Consider the following 20905-nt stretch of genomic DNA (forward strand, 5'->3'; position numbering starts at 1 on the left):
TTTGATGATCTCAGCCAAGGAGGCGGGCCAGCCATGAGGAGACCCGCACGGCACTGGAATAAAGGTGAGTAAAATCACCTTTTACTTTGATGACAGGGGGCCAACCACCTAAACTATGCTTTAACAGATATATTGACAGAAATACATTTTTGTATTCCTGTCTCTATAGTGTTCCTTTAAAGGATCTGCTGCTAATGTCTTCGTGCCAGATACCACAGGACATAATCAGATTTTCTGAGGTTTATTCACTCCACTGACCCAGGTGGCCTAAAAGTTCTAAAAAGTGGAGCTGTCACAATTGGAACCAATGGAATGTTCCAACTGCTTGCTCCTAATTTAGAGTTTTTGTTTCAAATGGTTGCTCTTAATACATAATCCTAGCATTTTGCTTTCGTCTTGCTTGCAGTAGATTTTTGTACATCACCTAACGCTAGACAATTTAAATAGTGACCGTATCTTTCCACAGATGCCAAGGGGAAACTTGGAAACTATTCACCACCGAGCACTGGTTCTAGCTCATTTACGCAAGTGGCTAGACAGGTGAGTGACTTTAAACTGAAGAAGTATGATAAACAAACTGCACATTATCTGCCCTAATGGCATCAGCGTTCATCGGACATAGGATCAGTGGGTTCAGTCCTGAATCCTATTATAGAGGACTTCGAAATAATAGAATCCCCAAAAACAGATACATTATAAATGTCATTTACTTCTGCCTGTGGCAGCACCCATCAAAAATAAGCTTTGTTCCGTTTCATTCACAATTTCAAGGAGCACTATAATTGTTTATGCACTTTGTGTTTTTAGTAGGAGAAACCACAACTTTAGCCATTAAGTATGGTCATAACAGCAGTTAGAGCTTACAGATCGGATTGACCGTTGGCACTGGCTCTAAGATAAAGGCAGCGCACATTGTGAGCTCCCACAATGCACTGCTCTGCATTGCACTCTGCATTAGATGCCTGCGCACTCACGGTGGGTGCAGTACTGGCAATGTGTATCGCGTTACTGCCAGTATAAAGTCAGTGTCATATTGTAACTGCCCAGTTACAGAAATGCATGTTACATGACTCTAATAAAATGATAAACTTGGTGATGCCTCTTTTTTTGATGGCAGAATCCCGACTCTTAAATCAGGTATTTAAATCCCATGCAAATTTGTATTGGCATGTGTCTAGCTTGTGAACAAAATAGTTATTTTTTTCAAAAAATGCAATATTCTAATTTACCGGTTATATTTCAGCTTGTTGTTTAAAGAAGCTTTTGAGTGTATGAGGAAACTCCGGATTAACCTCAATTTAATTTATGATCACAATCCAAAGGTATGCATTTGCATCTTGTATACACATATACACGTTTTAACTAAGTCTTCAATAACTCTTTATTAATAACTATTATATCTTGTTCCAGGCATTTCTGGATAACGTTGGCCTGTTCATCAATCAGATTGATTCAGTGAATCATATCAATTTGTTTTTGACAGAAATAAAGTGAGTATGTTTTAGTCAATAACTTGTCTTTGTGATATTTATTGCCTCAGGCAGATCAGAATCTGGATTTCCTCTGTGCTTTACACTGGTGGGGAATTGTCAGATTTTATTTGGTCATTCTTCAAAAGTAAAGTTGCCCTCTCACCATCAGAGGTTTTGCATATTCCCACTAGGTGTATAGTTACATAGTTACATAGCTGAAAAGAGACTTGCGTCCATCAAGTTCAGCCTTCCTCACATATGTTTTTTGCTGTTGATCCAAAAGAAGGCAAAAAAAACAGTTTTGCCTGGGAGTGAAGATAAAAGTAGTTGTACTTACCTAAAGTTCTACCTGGCGAGTGAAGAAGCCATCTTTCTTTAGCTCCTGGTGCTTCATCTGCCAGGAGTTGCATCACTGCTGTTTCCTTGCACATGCGCAAGAGTTCAGCATGAAACTCAATGAAGGATCCACAGGAACCTCCAGAGACCAAATGCCTGTTTCCTATAGCCATCACTAGCCGCAACTGTGGGACAAAACAGTGTGGTTGCTGAAGTTCCATTTTTAGTCAAGTTCTGTCAACTTCAAGACAAGAGAGAGTAGACCATATTTTTTTTTTTTTTTAAATCTTTGGATGAATTGGAATTTTAATGAATTATTATAAGTCTTTAGGAAGATTTTATTTATTTATGAAATACTCAATTATGTTGTGCTACGAGAGTGGCTTTAAAGTGAACCTGTCATGGGACTTTATATCACCGATGCCCGGGACATGCAGTTCCAGGCGCTGGGCATGAATAGTTTTTTTTATTCTTTTAGCCCTGCCATGGGCAAGTAGCAAAGCCTTGAGGGAATTGGTGCCAGTGCAGGCAGGGAGTGTATCTCAGTCAGTGTGTGTGCGCCAGTGTGCGCCAGTGTGCAGTGTGTTTTGTTTATAGGTCAGTCAGTGAGTGTGTTAGTGGATGTGTGTGTTTGTGTATGTATTAGTCAATGTGTGTTGGTGGATGTGTGATGCCAGTGTGTTTGTATATGAGTCAGTCAGTGTGAGTGTCGTTGTGCAGTGTTTATGCTCACTGAGAAGCATTTGATCGGAAGATTCTACTGAATCACAGTGTATACTCATTCTTTGAGCTGGGTAGGGGAGATGTGGATGGAATGGAGAGGGAGTGAATAAAAAAATAAATAAAATAAAATAATTATATATATATTTATATATATTATCAATTGCTATGAATGCAGCGAGGTGGGGAGGGAGCGCACAAAGTGATGGAGGGTAGTTAAAGGCTTCTTCTTGCAAGCAGTGCTGCTAAGGAGAAGCTCATTATGTCTGTTCATAGTATGCTGACGACAGATGTAAGTTTTGCACAAAATTGACATTTGGCACGTGTTTCGTCTGTGCAATGAACTCCTGGCACAGAAATGCAGATTACTCTGCACATACAGACTTCTCCAACCATGCAGAAGTGGTCATGGTGGTTGGAGTAACCCTTTAGTATTTTGGTTGAGCTTTTCAAACTATTTTGCAACCAAACAAATCCCATAGAATTTAAAAGTGACTTCTGTAAATAAATCATTTTAAAAGCTGATCCAAAATGATTAAATCTCGGCCTTTATTTGCTTATTTTTTTTATTTATTTACTGTGGCTTTTTGAAGTATACTGAGTTGGCTTATGCTGTATCTCTGTTCACAGAGAGGAAGATGTAACTACTACAATGTATCCCACTGAAGCTGTATCGGTCAAACCGCCATCTCAGAGCCTTCACGTTAAAAAGGTGGACGTTATTTGTGACGCGATGAGAGCAGCCATGGAGAACATCAATCCCCAGAAGTATGTGCTCTGTACTTGCTCCTGAAATTTGGGAGATTGTCGGCTCCTTGCTCTTTACGTGATTCTGAATTGTTAACCAGGTGCCGTTGGTAGAATTGTCTCCTCCGCATAGATTTCAGTGATGTATGTAAAAGTATTATTATGGAGACTAGCTGGGCAAGGTCAGCGTGAACAAAATTTATTTTTATCCAATAGCACATTGTTACTTCCACCATTCACCATTGATCTCTGAAATCTTTGATGGCTTTTAAAAGTTGGTATTTACTGTAACTTTAAGAAATAAAAACCTTCCTGAAATATATATATCATCTCTTACAATCCTTACCCATAAAACATATTGTAATAGTCATTTTAGAATATATTTATTTAAAAAGATATCTATTAGCCGATCCAATCGTTGGGCTTTCTCTAATTCCCAGGTACTGTTTATCAATACTCACTTCCTATGTCCGGAAAACCAGACCAGAGTTGGAAACGGCTCTACAGAAAGTACATGAGTTAAGAGGTAATACTGGTTTACTTTTGTCTGATTATCTGTCGTGTCTATGGAAGCACACACTTAAGGGGTCTTATCTGAGTAACAGAAAATAAGAAAAGTATATTTAAAGGACCACTATAGGCACCCAGACCACAGGTCCATCTAGTGTTAACCCTGCAGCTGAAAACATAGCAGTTTCAGAGAAACTGCTATGTTTACACTAGGGTTAATCCAGCCTCGAGTGGCTTTCTCACTGACAGCCGCTAGAGTCGCTTCCAGGCTTCACACTGGGAAAATCACAGTGAGAAGATGCTGGATGTCCATAGGAAAACATTGAGAAATGCTTTCCCTATGGACTGTTTGAATGCGCGTGCGGCTCTTGCTGCGCATGTGCTTTCGGCGCTGACGTCAGCAGAGGGAGGACAGTTCCCCATCGCCGAGGGAGCCTGGCGCTGGAGAAAGGTAAGTATTTAACCCCTTAAGCCCTCTTCAGCCCAGCAGGAGTGGGACCCTTAGGGTGGGGGGGGGGGGGCTAAAATGAGCCCAAGGCAAGTTTCTTGTTAAAGGGACACCCCCAGTCTCTTATAGTACTTCAGCTTGCAGATTTCAATAGAAATTGGCACTTTTAGATATTAGCCTTGTTACACCCCCTTAGCTGTCAATCAGACAATCAGTGTCGTTACTTCCTCATTTCCTTAGCTCAGTGGAGCTAAACTCAAAAAGCTGGCAATTGCCCAGAGCATCTGCCTTGCAAAGACTTCTCATTAAACAGCTCATTGGGACGCATGTGATTGGACAGCCACAGAAAGTCTGGGCGGGGTTAAAAGGGGAGGGCTTGCAAAGGCTGCAAATTAGATCTGCAGCTCTGGTCCAATTCAAGAAAGTGTGTATGCACCATCTTCTTGGAGAATATATCTCTATAAGCAGTTCTGATATTAGATAGGTGCCCAATAATGCAGACAGTCAGCTAGATAAAATTGGAAATCACTGTGCATACGTGGAAGTTCCATATTATCAGAGCAACCCTTGGTGCCAGGAAGATTCTTGTATGTATCGAACCGTTACTATGGTGCCAGTGCACTGTAGGAATTCTAACCCCTACAATGAGCTGTTGCGATAACGGAACCACATACAATTTATTTGCACGTGAAGGTAGAGTATCAATTACCTCGAAATCAGTCCTATATTTATCATTTAGTATTTTTCTTTCATACCACCTATGTTCTTGCCGAATAGTTTTTGGTGCTTAATCTTCCACAATGTGTTAAATGACTGGCCAGCCCCAGTGCATAAACATTTCTCAGTCGAGGTGCTTCTGACAACTCCATTCATTATTGTCACCTCCTATGGTGACAATAATTAGTCCAATATTAGTAAAACATATCCTGATAGAACCATTTATCTTCCTTTCACAGAGAATCCTCCGTCTACAGAAGCTGTGAGCGCGGAAGAAGCATTAAAGTACCTGCTATTCTTGGTGGATGTCAATGAGCTGTATGACCATTCCCTGGGGACATATGACTTTGACTTGGTCATCATGGTGGCTGAGAAATCCCAGAAGGTCTGTGTGCTTTAGATGTTTGGCATATGTGTTACAGGAACACTCTAGCAAACATACAGACATTTATTCCTAACGCTAGAATATTGTTATAACTATTTAAATTATTTAGCCCCCAAATTGCAGCATATTACTAACTTTATTTCCCCTGACGCACCGGTCTTGTCTTGGTCGCCCAACATAGGGAAGCATTGGGAGGCTAGTGAGTCAATCAGCATCTCCTCATAAAATGGGTAAACTGAATGCATCTTTATGGGAAGCGTATGGCGTCTCCATGCAGAGCATTGGCCAAAGAATTTGCCACCTTAAAGTAACATTGTATTCCTGATCCTATAGTGTTAAAACCACCATCTAGCTCCCTGGTACCCCTTGCCTCCCTAAATATAGTAAAATCTTACTTGTATTCAAGTCTAAAGATCCTGGTCTTGCCCTTGTCTGCTTTAGAACTGCCTTTGCCTGCTGACATCATCAGAAGTGGTGGCCTGATCCAATCACAGTGCTTCCCCATAGGATTGGCTGAGACTGACAAAGAGGCAGATCAGGGGCAGAGCCAGCGTGATTCAAACACAGCCCTGGCCAATCAGCATCTACTCATAGAGATGAATTGAATCAATGAATCTCTATGAGGAAAGTTCAGTGTCTGCATGCAGAGGGAGGAGATACTGAATGTTTGGATGCATTTTAGGCAGCCATGACCCAGGAAGGATCTCTAACAGCCATCTACGGAGTGGCCAGGGAAGTTATCACTAGGATGTAATGTAAAGACTGCATTTTCACTGAAAAGTGACCCTTTAAGTGACAGATACTAGAGGTATTACTAGACTGCAGTGTAAACACAATCGTTTCTCAGAAAAGGCATGTTTTCATGGCTGAGCCTGCAGGGACAATCTCTTTGCCCTAGAAGCACTACATTAAACTGTGGTAGTACTGGTGCCTAGAGTGCCCTGTAAATCAGGGGTGAGGAACCATCGGCCCTCCGGATGTTTTGGACTACATCAGCCATAATGCTGGCAAAGCATCAAGGGAGATGTAGTCCAAAACATCTGGAGGGCCGAAGGTTCCCCACCACTGCTTTCAATAAACAAGCTGCAGAACATGATACTTTACAAAAAGCTGTTGACTGATTTAGTTTTTTACCTTTTTTTTTTAGGATCCAAAAGAATATCTTCCCTTTTTAAACAAACTTAAAAAAATGGAAATTAATTACCAAAGATACACAATTGACAAACATCTTAAACGATACAAAAAAGCGCTTGGACATCTCTGCAAATGTGGTAGGTTTATTATTTTAAAACTAAAAAAAAATATATATATATTTTATTGAATTCATTTTTGTTATTTTCAAAAGGTTATGTTAAAGGTACACATATATGTCTGTGAGCGTATATAAATACATTTACACAGTGCTTTCCGAATGGGAAGGTACATTGCTGGACCCAGACTCCAGCAGGTGTCAAAAACACCTGGGATTATAAACCTCAAACCATAGTCGATCCAGTTTGTAACAACTAGTTGTGTGTGTGTGCACTGGAACTGGGATGATTTTTATAGTACCCCATGTGACACTGTTATGATGACATTATGGAAAAATGAGGAGTCTTTCATTCCACTGCATTGAAAGTGTGTTTAGACTCCAACCTATCACAGGAGGTGCACTTACCATTGCTTATGCTCAACTGAAGAAGAATGGTGTCTGGAATGTGACATATGTTATATATCTTTTTATACATTCATATTAAATTAGATCAATTACTGAATATATAGGATCTGGAGAAGGTTTGACTCAACCTGCACTTTGACACCACATGTGCCTTATTTGTTTGCAGGAAGGGTATATACTAGAGGTGTGCAAAGATTTGTTTGGAACATTCGTCCAAATCAAATGACTTTTAATCCTCACCCGAGACTTATCTTTGAAGTCCTATTCAATTAAGAAGACTGCACAGGTAAACCCCAGGATGATCGGTTTGTCCGGGTGTGGATTTAAAGGAGCCTCCAAAACTAACTTTTGTACAAGTCTAGTGTATACCCTACATCATAAACATGCAGAATCGTAATATTAAATAGCATTTCCCTATACGAGACAAAACTAAAGCCTGGGTTTTTTTATTTGTCGAAACAATTAAAAAGCACGGGAGTGGACTGTAAACTTTCTGACGTTTCTGTTTTTACCTTGGCATTTCCAGGACCAGAACATTTTGTAGAGTTTTTGAACTTGGTCAAAGATCAGAATTTATACACAGAAGCTTTAAAACTCTATTCAACTTCTACCAGTGAATATAAGGTGGGTAGTAGTTAGCATGTTTGAACTACAGACACAAGAAATGTTTTCAGTCAAGTAAATCAAATTTCTCTTGATTACATAAAAAATGTTTTTTCCAAAATGTAAATATGCAATATGCCTTTAGTTTTACCAAATAGGCAAATCCCCCATTTTGAACTCTAGAATTGGTTTAGTAGGTTGCTTTTTAATAACTGATGCCGTATTTTTATATAGCTTGCATATATTGTTAAATGAATACTATATAGGCAATAAAACAACTTTAGCTTAATGAAGCAGTTTTAGTGTATAGATCCTGTCCGCTATAGTCTCACTGCTCAATTCTCTCCCATGATGGGTATATAACCTCTAAATGGCAGTATTGCGTAGCGGACTAAAACATCAAATAGCAAATCATTTTGATCGCATTTTTTTTTTCTACAGGCAATCAATGATGCATATGGAGAGCACTTGAGTTCAAAGCATCAGTACGAGCAAGCAGGTCTGATCTTTGCTCGCTGTGGCAATCACGAGAAGGCTCTGGATGCTTTTGTCACTTGTAATAACTGGCAGCAGGTCATGTGCATGGCTTCTCAACTCAAGTATTCCAACACCGAACTAGCTGCCTTGGCTAGAAGTTTGGCCGGTGAGTGAGAGATGACTCGGGGGTGTGGTAATACCAGCCAATATTGACCGCATGTAATATTCATTTGAAATGGAAAGTAAATCATTGAACTGGTCAGAAAAATATAATCTGTAAAGGCAAATACAAAAAATATACATGCTGTTTTTCTCATGCTGGTCTTAGTATATTTCTATCCTGCTCCTGACTCCCCTGAGTTGGTGACAGTTCTAAGTGCCGTTCCCCCATAACTGGTCTTGCATTTTAGTAATTTTTTTGTCTGTAAAATCTATAAAGGGGGACTTACCAAGACCACTAACAAAAATCTCTACTCCATTCAAATTATCGTTTACATGGAGCAAAAAAGGTGCAAAATGTAGAAGAGAAATAGAAATGAATTACCTGCTAATATCCTGGCTTTTTTGGATGATGTATTGCCGGTTTGATGTAATGCATCTCTTTCTCGTTCTGCTTAGATAAACTAGTTGAGCAGAGGAAGCAGTCTGATGCGGCGGTGCTTCTAGAACAGTACGCTGAGGTATGGTTCCTCTGGCCTTTCTGGAGATGCAAATATATTTCCATGTGCATAGCTTTCTAATTGTGCAGTAACTTCTTTATTAACATAGAAACATAGAATGTGGCGGCAGATAAGAACCATTCGGCCCATCTAGTCTGCCCAATTTTCTAAATACTTTCATTAGTCCCTGACCTTATCTTATGGTTAGGGTAGCCTTATGCCTATCCCACGCATGCTTAAACTCCTTTACTGTGGAAGGCTATTCCATGCATTATCTTTTTCCAAAATGGTTTAAATCCCCTTAAAGGCAGACATGCATTTTGTTCTATCAATGCGCATGTGATCTAATATGGCAAATGTTTTTTAGGTGCGGCTTATGCTGAATTATGTATATTGTTGTTAAAACTTTGAAGATTTGTTTAAAAAAAAAAAAAAAAACACAATTTGGAGACCAGAAAACAGTTATATTCTTTATTATGTACAATGTGCTTAAAGGGATTCTCCAGTGCCAGGAAAACAAACCCGAATCCTGCAGTGCCCCCCTCTCTCCATCCCATGTTGCTGAAGGGGTTAAAACCCTGTTCAGACACTTACCTGAATCCAGCACAGATGTCCCTCTGCGCTGGGTCAGGCTCCGCCAACGCTCCTCCCCTGCCAATGTCAGCCGGTGGGGGAGACCTAATGCGCATGCGCAGCAGTGGCTGCGCGTGCGCATTAGACCTCCCCATAGGAAAGCATTATTCAATGCTTTCCTATGGGTATTCCGGCGACACTGGAGAGCGTGAGGACGTCCAGCGTCGTTTAGACGACCAAAAGTCATCTAAGAACCCGGAAAGTCCCTCTAGTGGCTGTCTGGTAGACAGCCACTAAGGAGGACTTAACCCTGAGAGGTAATTATTGCAGTTTATAAAAACTGCAATAATTACACTTGCAGGGTTAAGGGTGATGGGAGTTGGCACCCAGACCACTTTAATGGGCAGAAGTGGTCTGGGTGCCTTCAGTGTCCCTTTAAATCTACTCATGCCAGGTTCAATCAGTTGCAGAAGTCATTAACTTTTTATAGAACATTAAAAATTGAAATTAGGAAGACCGTAATGTTGCATTTACCATTGAAACCACTAATCTATACTTAATGGATAATGGTCCTGTTTTGAGGCTATATCAGTTTGCCACCTTCCATGTAGAGAGGTACATTAAATTTATTTTTTATTCCCGTTGTTAGGACTATGAAGAAGCCATTGTGTTGCTGTTGGAAGGAGCTCTCTGGGAAGAAGCCTTGAGGCTGGTAAGATTCATTGAAATATTTTCTTGTTAAGTAAAAGTTTGTGCTTTCTTGGGCTATTTACTGTGTGAATACTTCCAAAATATGACAGTCTCTTTTAGTTTTACCTTTTTTATATTATTATTTTTGTTTTACAAGAGTAGTCCATATAAATGTAATATACAATATAGCATTGGACAGAATAGTGTTTGAAGTTATCACAAAATAACTAATAACAACTAGCTGACATAATGCAGGCGTGTAGCTAAGAGAGGAACGATCTATAGAGAGGTCTCCAGAGTGAGCTCAACTGGATCAGTGGGAATGGGAAACAATGGCCAAATATGCCAGTATACATATTGATTATGTGCCAAAACGTGTAAAGACTTCGATTCATGCATCTGCATAGTATGGAATTCAGGCCCCATCCCCAGTGTTGCCTTATTTTGTGTTTTAATGTATTGTTGTTTGGCTTCAGATCCATAAATACAGACGACTTGATATGTTGGAGACCAACTTAAAACCTGCTCTGTTGGATGGTAAGGCCATAGGAAATGCCACCATGAAAATGTATTTAGAAAATGTATGTATCCTGACTTGTGTGATAAATGTGTGTTAGTATGAGATTGTTGAATATATAAATGAAACCATTTTACTTTAGATGTGTATATCACCTTTAAAGGAACATGTCCATGCACCATAACCACTACAGCACACCATAGTGGTTATAGTGCCAAGAGTGCCCTGATGCCTTCTCAGAGTAAGTTTTCAAACTTTTCAGAACAGTTTGACAGCTTTCCTGGCACCTGCCACGTCCTCCAATGCTCACAGAAGCTCTTGCCTCTGAGTGATCCCAGCAATGCAGGGCCGCGCTCATTTACTGTGAGCGGTCAGCTGACACTCTCAGCCAATACACACAGCAGCAGAGGAGGAGGCAGCAGCCACCCAAAAGACCTGGGTTAGCTATCAAAACGTTCTTAAATGACATGACTACTTACTTTGAGAGGACGCAAGGGCACTCTTGGCACCATAAATACTACAACCTCTTTTGTGGTTATGGTGCTTGGAGTTTCCTTTAAAACAGAAGTCTAAGTTATATTAATTGGGTACATGTACTATCTGTTAGGAAGTTAGTTGTGGGCTAAATCTGCATTGCACAGGTGGTATCCCACATGCAGACTTCTCCTGGTGATTGAGCCACTGGGGTTTGTTGAGTCTAAAACAGCAAGATGGTAGTGCACTCGTACAGTGTAAACTAAAAGCAAGATTAAACAGAACGAAGGTGAGAGTTCAACTTCAGAATCAAGAGAGAGTCCAAAATCAGGGCTGGTGGCAATCAGAAGCTAACTAAGGCATAGACAGAGATATCAGAAACAAAGGTCAGATCACTAAAAGCATTGCCAAAAGTAACTCCTTGCAAGGATGAAGACAATGTTCTGTATGTGAGATTTCTCGATGTTATGCAAGTTTACTAGTTTGTGTCTTTATGGTCATGTTGCATGCACCACATTCCGATCAGATATGTGATCCTTAAGGACCATAAGAATTCTTTCGCCCATTCATCTGAATGGGATATTAAACGTGTTTATTTTTGTCTCAATAGGCTATTACACTAGTTTATTTTACTTTGTTTTTCCATTTGTGGTCTTTTGGATCGATAACTCTTATTATTTTTAATGATGACTGCTACGTATATATTATGCAATACCTTTTTAAAGGGACACTATAGTCACCTGAACAACTTTAGCTTAATGAAGCAGTTTTGGTGTATAGAACATGCCCCTGCAGCCTCACTGCTCAATCCTCTGCCATTTAGGAGTTAAATCCCTTTGTTTATGAACCCTAGTCACACCTCCCTGCATGTGACTTGCACAGCCTTCCATAAACACTTCCTGTAAAGAGAGCCCTATTTAGGCTTTCTTTATTGCAAGTTCTGTTTAATTAAGATTTTCTTATCCCCTGCTATGTTAACAGCTTGCTAGACCCTGCAAGAGCCTCCTGTATGTGATTAAAATTCAATTTAGAGATTGAGATACAATTATTTAAGGTAAATTACATCTGTTTGAAAGTGAAACCAGTTTGTTTTTTTCATGCATGCTCTGTCAATCATAGCCAGGGGAGGTGTGGCTAGGGCTGCATAAACAGAAACAAAGGGATTTAACTCCTAAATGACAGTGAATTGAGCAGTGAAATTGCAGGGGAATGATCTATACACTAAAACTGCTTTATTTAGCTAAAGTAATTTAGGTGACTATAGTGTTCCTTTAATTTTATGTAGAAAATAAATTTATATATTTTATTTATAAATATTTCGCTAGTTGTTTTCTTCTGCTTAAGGTTTTTTTTTCTTTATGTCTCATTCAGCTCATAGAAATCACATGGTGTTCCTGGACAGCCAGAAATCAAACTTCATGCGTCACAAGCATCGTTTGTCTGTGGTGCGAGAGTTGAAGGAGAAAGCTCAGCAAGGTCTTTTAGGTAGATACCAGATATTTTTAGAAAGATTTATGTTGTTCCACTAGTGAGTAGAGAAGAACTCAAAACATCCACCAGCCATTGGCCATTGAAAATTCAGCCATGGCAAGTAGAAATTCACACCCGATATGTGTGCCATGGACTCTCCACGCTTGCATTGGCTGCTAAATTCTAAAGGCTTGGTTAGTAGATGATGGCTTGATATTCTAAGACCTGGAATAGAGTTTAGAGAGAATGGGAATTTTCACCCGATATCCAATCTAGCTTTGATCCTCCCCACTGCCCAACAACAGAAATCTCACTCCTCAGAATTCCCTAAAGCACAACATTCCATGGTTGGTTATGTGCTCATACTTTTTGGCCTATCTGCTGCGATCATCATATACAATTACCTTTTGGCTACAGTTAATATCATAATGCCCACCCTTACATGTCTTTCATCCTACCAGTACAACCATCTTTAATGCTATCTCCTTTAACAAGTCATACACTTTAACCATTTCTCTTTTCCCTGATCAAACATATGGCTCAGTCCTTGGTACTATTTTGTCCTCCTGTGTTGCATGTTTAGCTGTCCCAATGTAAAGTTATCGAACAAATGTATAATGTACTTTTGCTTCCCAAACCTCGCCGTGACGAACACTTTGACAATCTCTTTTTGTCTAATGATCTGACAACTGGAAAATCCCGAACATGTTCAGTTAATACAAGTTGTGCATGGTCAATATGTATAAGCTCTTCCTGAACTCACTACCTTTAATAGTGAATAGCTTCCTTTTTTATTGTCAACTTTATTGCGCTTTGGTGATGGCACTTCCCTCAAAAAATAAAGCATAGATATGTTCTTTGATGTACATTGTGTCTGATTAATCTGTTCTCTATTGTCCCAGATGAGGAAGTCACTGAGGGGCCAGACTCGGACTTGTTCTCTGAAACCAGTAGCATCATGACTACAAGTGATATGAGTGGAAAGTACTCCCATAGCAATTCAAGGATCTCTTCGTAAGTTTGTTTCCTGAGGTTCTCTAATCAATGCGAATACTGGTCTTTATTTGTATCAATATGTATTATAGGACAAAATTTAAAAAAAAAAAAGTTTCTACCAGGACAAGTTTATTAATGTATCCATAGTAAAAGGCTTTTGGGTTGCTATTTTAGGAGATTTAACCCCTTAAGGACCAAACTTCTGGAATAAAAGGGAATCATGACATGCCACACATGTCATGTGTCCTTAAGGGGTTAAAGGGACACTATAGTCATCAAAACAACTTTAGCTCAATGAAGCAGTTTTGGTGTGTAGATCATGCCCCTGAAGTGTTACCGCTCAATTCTCCCCCTGTTAGGAGTTAAATTACTTTTGTTTCTGTTTATGCAGATGTAGCCACGCCTCCACTGACTGCGACTCACACAGCCTGCATGAAAAGAAATGGTTTCACTTTCAATCAGATGTAACTTACTTTAAAAGTTTTTATTTCCTACTCTGTAAATTGAACTTTAATTACATACAAGAGGCTCCTGCAGGGTCTAGCAAGCTACTAACTGAGCAGGAGATAAGAAATTCTAAATTAAACTGTATTTTCAATACAGGAAGTGTAAACATTAGATGTAAACATTAGACTCTCTGCAGGAATTTAGGAAGGCTGTGTAAGTCACACACAGGGAGGTGTGGCTAGGGCTGCATAAACAAAGTGATTTAACTCCCAAATGGCAGAGAATTGAGCAGGAAGACCGCAGCGGCATGATCTACGCACCAAAACTGCTTCATTAAGCTAAAGTTGTTTTGGTGACTATAGTGTCCTTTTAAGTAAGCAGCACTATTGTGTATATACTTCCACTGCAAATCCATAAAAAACCTAAGGGAGGACTAGGATTGGCTGAGAGAATCAGACATTTCCTGGTTGTGGAGGGTATCGTTGGTGAAGAATTTAAAAAAAATCTTTCGTAAATTTATGTTTCAAGGCAAACTTTGATATATTTTATTATATGTTTTATTAATTCGTTGTCTCAATCATTTGTTACCAAACTGTGTAACACAATCTGGGATTTGACAAAAAAAAATAGATCAAATGTGTTGCAGCTAGACCAAATCTTGCTTCTGCGTTGACAAGGCTAAGTTCAGCTTAATTTAGGAAACCAATCTCCTCAAGTGTTTATAGTTAAACCTATCTATGTGTCCTGTGTGGGCTTATGAAGAATAGCAATCTCCTACTTTTTCCTTATGCAGGAGGTCATCAAAGAACCGCCGAAAAGCAGAGCGAAAGAAGCACAGCCTAAAAGAAGGAAGTCCTCTGGAAGATGTGGCTCTGTTGGAAGCTTTGGGAGAGAACATCCGTGCAACCGATAAACTAAGAAGTAAGTGATTGCTTTATACTAAATACACAATTAAAATATATACCGCTCATTACTTCATTAGAATAGTAATTTACTTCTATACAGCATAGCAGATCAGCTGCCAATGGCCATGGCTTGGATGGGTCCATGGCACTTGGGCTCAAACCTATTGATTTTACTTATCATACAACACACATGAAACAAGTCTAAAGGGTTAGAAGCAAAGCTCCAGAAAGGCTACAGTGCTTATGGTATACAGGGAGTGCAGAATTATTAGGCAAATGAGTATTTTGACCACATCATCCTCCATATGCATGTTGTCTTACTGCAAGCTGTATAGGCTCGAAAGCCTACTACCAATTAAGCATATTAGGTGATGTGCATCTCTGTAATGAGAAGGGGTGTGGTCTAATGACATCAACACCCTATATCAGGTGTGCATAATTATTAGGCAACTTCCTTTCCTTTGGCAAAATGGGTCAAAAGAAGGACTTGACAGGCTCAGAAAAGTCAAAAATAGGGATATCTTGCAGGGGGATGCAGCACTCTTAAAATTGCAAAGCTTCTGAAGCGTGATCATCGAACAATCAAGCATTTCATTCAAAATAGTCAACAGGGTCGCAAGAAGCGTGTGGAAAAACCAAGGCGCAAAATAACCATGAACTGAGAAAAGTCAAGCGTGCAGCTGCCAAGATGCCACTTGCCACCAGTTTGGCCATATTTCAGAGCTGCAACATCACTGGAGTGCCCAAAAGCACAAGGTGTGCAATACTCAGAGACATGGCCAAGGTAAGAAAGGCTGAAAGACGACCACCACTGAACAAGACACACAAGCTGAAACGTCAAGACTGGGCCAAGAAATATCTCAAGAATGATTTTTCTAAGGTTTTATGGACTGATGAAATGAGAGTGAGTCTTGATGGGCCAGATGGATGGATTGGTAAAGGGCAGAGAGCTCCAGTCCGACTCAGACGCCAGCAAGGTGGAGGTGGAGTACTGGCTTGGGCTGGTATCATCAAAGATGAGCTTGTGGGGCCTTTTCGGGTTGAGGATGGAGTCAAGCTCAACTCCCAGTCCTACTGCCAGTTTCTGGAAGACACCTTCTTCAAGCAGTGGTACAGGAAGAAGTCTGCATCCTTCAAGAAAAACATGATTTTCATGCAGGACAATGCTCCATCACACGCGTCCAAGTACTCCACAGCGTGGCTGGCAAGAAAGGGTATAAAAGAAGAAAATCTAATGACATGGCCTCCTTGTTCACCTGATCTGAACCCCATTGAGAACCTGTGGTCCATCATCAAATGTGAGATTTACAAGGAGGGAAAACAGTACACCTCTCTGAACAGTGTCTGGGAGGCTGTGGTTGCTTCTGCACGCAATGTTGATGGTGAACAGATCAAAACACTGACAGAATCCATGGATGGCAGGCTTTTGAGTGTCCTTGCAAAGAAAGGTGGCTATATTGGTCACTGATTTGTTTTTGTTTTGTTTTTGAATGTCAGAAATGTATATTTGTGAATGTTGAGATGTTATATTGGTTTCACTGGTAAAAATAAATAATTGAAATGGGTATATATTTGTTTTTTGTTAAGTTGCCTAATAATTATGCACAGTAATAGTCACCTGCACACACAGATATCCCGCTAAAATAGCTAAAACTAAAAACAAACTAAAAACTACTTCCAAAAATATTCAGCTTTGATATTAATGAGTTTTTTGGGTTCATTGAGATCATGGTTGTTGTTCAATAATAAAATTAATCCTCAAAAATACAACTTGCCTAATAATTCTGCACTCCCTGTATTGATGTACTTGGAGAAGGAATAGTTTAGCATTTTACAGGGTGGCATCGTGTATGCATTAAGTTAGGGGGTGAGTTAATTGTTTATCAATTTCTTCAGTATTCTTTAATCATGGCTGTGCGTATACAGGGTTATTCACTGAAGTGAGAATTGCTTAGTATTTACACAACCTTTACTAAGCATATAGTTTGGTCTGTTTTTTTCTAAGTTTCCAGACATGTAAATCTTTTGGGTAACTCCAGATTAGTGTAGCATTGTGCACAATGCATCAAAGGAAACCTGAACAAGTTTGGGCCTTCATGGAATCCCAAGAGCCTATGGCAAGTTTTCGCCCCCCTCCTACCGGAGTGCAATTTCATGCTCCACTTTCCACTGGCCTATAATTCAAGTTTTCATTCTGCTTAAGTGATATTAAATAGATTTCCTGGTTTAGGTATGCTTTCCTATGTCTTGTTTGAAAACACACACCTTAGACCCCCTATACAGCTTATTTGTAAAAGAAACACTGACATCATTATGAAAGGCTCAATAATGTTATCGAAATCAAATAAATACCGGTAGCTTAAAATAATAATCTGTTTCTCTTTATCATATTAAACTCTGTGTATCCTTTCCCATTCTATCATGTTGTATATCTGATTAGGTGAGATTCACAGCCTGTTGAAAGTACTTGTTCTCTTTGAATTTGATGGTCAGTCGAGAGAGCTTCAGCAGACATATGATGAGTTACTACAGCTCGTGGAGTCATCCATCCCAGAAATCTGGACTTCGAGTATCCTGCCAAGCACTGCAACACCGGTAAGTTTATCATTTATCTCCACTGGGATGTACATTACTAATATTAAACGGACACTATTGGCATCAGAACAACTTTAGCTTAATGAGGCAGTTTTAGTGTGTAGATCATGGCCCTGCAGTCTTGCTGCTCAATTCTTTACCATTTAGGAGTTAAATAACTTTGTTTATGCAGCCCTAGACACACCTCATTGTATGTGACTAGCACAGCCTTCCTTAAAAAAAAACATATTTTAGGTTCCAGTCTGTTTAATCTAGAATTTAGAATCGACTGCTCTGTTAATAGCCTTATAGAGCCTCCTGTGTGTGATCAAAGTTCAATTTACAGAACAGGAGATCAATTCTAATACACGTTACATCAAATTTAAAATAAAACCATTTGTTTCATGCAGGGTGAGAGTGCGAGCCAGTGGCTAGGGCTGTATAAACCGAAATTAAAGTGATTTCACTCCTAAATGGCAGAGAAAAGATATTTAACTCCTAAATTAGTAGTGAGACTACAGGAACATGATCTATACACAAAAGCTGCTACATTAAGCTTACATACTTATGTGGTTTAATTATTTTAAAGGTATATAAGCCATACTGACTGCATTTGTTTAAATCCGTATGAACCTATGGGGTTCATCAACATCCTGAACTGCACTGGCAAATGCCGACTTCTGTATTTTCTACAAATGTATTGCAGATTTCTATGCTTTCTGTATAGTGATGGCACGTGTTATTAGAGTTCGCACATCCCAATTTTTGTAAGATTTTTAAGAGTAATATTTGCCCTATAACTGCCAACAGCTGAATGCAATGTCCACGTAAGACTGATAAATTAATAATTAGAACACTGGTAGTGCAGCAAAAACATGTACCTCAAAACAAATTATTAGCCAACCCACGAGAAAGCTAGAAATTACAGGGTTTATAAAGTGCCTTTCACTTTAACGTACATACAATTTCTGAGGCAGTGCCACTTTAAATAGCATAATCCGTATTTCATGAACGTGTCCCTTTACAAACTGATACCGAGGAGCTGACGAGGTGAAATCCATTTGCTGTCATTTTCTAGGTACTCGGACCTCATTCAACTGCAAACAGCATAATGACTTCTTACCAGCAACAAGGGAAGATAAATAATCCAACACAAGGTAAGAGATTGGCAGAAAGGATTCTGACACATTGGGGGTGAAGGTTTTATACTGCATAGCGGTAGGATGAGATACATATGTGCAGATGGCTTTTATCCAACATAATCACATATATAGAAATGGATCGGGGATCCCTGGCACCCTACAATTGGTTCTCCTTTCAAATTAATGCCTCCTATTAGTTTTTGCTACAGAATCACTTCATATTTGTCATTTCGATAGCTACACCATTGGCTAAATTCTAAACTGAACAGCAATAGTATCAGTATCTACACATCAAGACATTGATTAGATATCGTTGTCTAGAACGTAAATACTATATAAATGTAAAACAGTTTAAGGAAACCTCTAAAGTACAGCTCTGGGATCAGACATGTGGTTAAATAAATCTATTCGTAACAAATCCACTAAATATATTATATAATGAAATAAAATTATCTGGTAATAGTTACTTGTCAGTTTAATTCTTATTGCCATCTTTTGTTGCAGATGCTGAGCTGTTTGTTGCTCCAAAGCTAATGACAAACGTGCAGTGGAAACTGAGCCTTCTTCAGTAACATGACAACTTACCTTTCCCCTCGTTCTATGGGACATTACGAGAGGTAGACTGATCCCCTGCAGTGCTGCATACATTATAACGTAGCCAGTGACGACTCCTCACACTGCAAGATGGCATGCATGCTGGATATTATATTTAAATAACCCTTTTTATGTTTTGACTGGAAGAGATTCCATTGCTTTACTTATTTCGGTGTATATTAAAATACTTTTTTTGTTACGCTGTGGGTGAGTTTATTCATCTTTTGACTTTGTTTTTACTGCAAAAATGAGGAGGTACAAAAATAATTTACTTTAAATGTGTATCTGTGTACCGACACTACTTAGGTTCAAAATAAAGATCACATGTCTACGGATAACCTCGGGAGAGACCTAGCTTCTGGTTAGGCAGATACCAGGTGAGACGTCAGATCAGTAAGCTGCACTGACCCTTGGGGAGGTGGCTGAGGGTGGACACGTCCCTTATCCTTCCCTCTTCTTTGCGCCACTCTACTATCACTACTACGAAATATCTTTCCATTCTTCTCTACCCTTCCACCCCCAGCGAAGGCAGATCCCCCGCACCCGTGTTCCTGGCGCTAACTCCCTCCTAGATGCCTGACCACCACTAGGGACATTCGAACACCCTATACAACAAAAGCTCAAAGGAATAACACATAAGGGGTCCCCCACGGAAAACTAGAAAAAGCTTGTGGTTCCCTAGCACAATACTTTATGACGGAGGCCTGGGAGTGGGGCGACTGATTGTCCCACATTCTATACTTACATTGCAAACCACTGGAAATTATCATCACCTGCGAGGGATGGCTATGAACAAATAAGATTTCATTAAAAAAACAACTTTAAAGCAAAATAAAGATCATTAAATTTAATCCTACTTTTAACCTGAGAATTGAGTGACATGGAGAGCAGGAGAACCCCTACAATTTCCTGTTACTGTGCTAAACCCCCTTGTAATGGGAGTAAGGTGCGTTCTGATGGTGGCAGTGAAGGGGGAATGTGAGAGTTACTAAGGGGTGAGGAGGACACTTCCTTAAGCAGTGCCAACCACAGCAGAGGACCCATAGTGTGGGTGTTTTGGGACTGAAACAGCACGAATCCTAGGAAAATGGCAGATCTTGAGTGAGGAACACCAGGTAAGCAAGATTATAACCGCTCCAAAACCACAGATATATATCATTTATCACTATGATAAATGATATGCTTAATGACTTATGAGCTATCTATTAAAACCAAAATACACACAGGCAATGTGTCCAAGTATTTAAAGGATCACTATAGGGTCAGGAACACAAACGTATTCCTGACCCTATAGTGTTAAAACCACCATCCAGCCCCCCATGGCCCCTCATGCCTCCATAAATATAGCAAAATCTTACTGTATTCAAGCCTGAAGCTGTAGATCTGCATGCAGTTTGCCTCAGAAAAACAAGCTGTCTGCTGACATCATCAGAAGTGGTAGCCTGATCCAATCACAATGCTTCCCCATAGGATTGGCTGAGACTGACAAAGAGGCAGATCAGGGGCAGAGCCAGCATGATTCAAACACAGCCCTGGCCAATCAGCATATGCTAAGTGTCTGCCTGCAGAAGGAGGAGACACTGAATGTTTGGATGCATTTTAGGCAGCCATGACCCAGGAAGGATCTCTAACAGCCATCTGAGGAGTGGCCAGTGAAGTTATCACTAGGCTGTAATGTAAACACTGCATTTTTTCTGAAAAGACAATGTTTACAGCAAAAAGCCTGAAGGTAAGTGATTCTACTCACCAGAACAAATTAAATAAGCTGTAGTTGTTCTGGTGACTATAGTGT

The 20905-nt window shown here is 39.7% G+C and overlaps 1 protein-coding gene across 1 annotated transcript in view; it reads left to right on the plus strand.

Moving 5' to 3' along the window:
* The window catches only part of ELP1 (elongator acetyltransferase complex subunit 1), a 52160-nt gene extending 32844 nt beyond the window's left edge, over window positions 1–19316 (plus strand). Inside the window, exons 20-37 of the mRNA XM_063455967.1 lie at window positions 467–540; window positions 1244–1322; window positions 1411–1490; window positions 3159–3296; window positions 3716–3801; window positions 5190–5335; window positions 6483–6606; window positions 7519–7616; window positions 8037–8238; window positions 8691–8752; window positions 9954–10016; window positions 10471–10531; window positions 12357–12470; window positions 13358–13469; window positions 14692–14819; window positions 17244–17398; window positions 18456–18534; window positions 19024–19316. Coding sequence (XP_063312037.1) covers window positions 467–540; window positions 1244–1322; window positions 1411–1490; window positions 3159–3296; window positions 3716–3801; window positions 5190–5335; window positions 6483–6606; window positions 7519–7616; window positions 8037–8238; window positions 8691–8752; window positions 9954–10016; window positions 10471–10531; window positions 12357–12470; window positions 13358–13469; window positions 14692–14819; window positions 17244–17398; window positions 18456–18534; window positions 19024–19091 — 1869 coding nt within the window. The 3' untranslated portion in view covers window positions 19092–19316. The remainder of the gene's footprint in view (window positions 1–466; window positions 541–1243; window positions 1323–1410; window positions 1491–3158; window positions 3297–3715; window positions 3802–5189; window positions 5336–6482; window positions 6607–7518; window positions 7617–8036; window positions 8239–8690; window positions 8753–9953; window positions 10017–10470; window positions 10532–12356; window positions 12471–13357; window positions 13470–14691; window positions 14820–17243; window positions 17399–18455; window positions 18535–19023) is intronic.
* Window positions 19317–20905: the final 1589 nt, after the last annotated feature.

Source organism: Pelobates fuscus, chromosome 5 (assembly GCF_036172605.1).
Source record: "Pelobates fuscus isolate aPelFus1 chromosome 5, aPelFus1.pri, whole genome shotgun sequence".
In the NCBI taxonomy this organism is placed as follows: domain Eukaryota; kingdom Metazoa; phylum Chordata; class Amphibia; order Anura; family Pelobatidae; genus Pelobates; species Pelobates fuscus.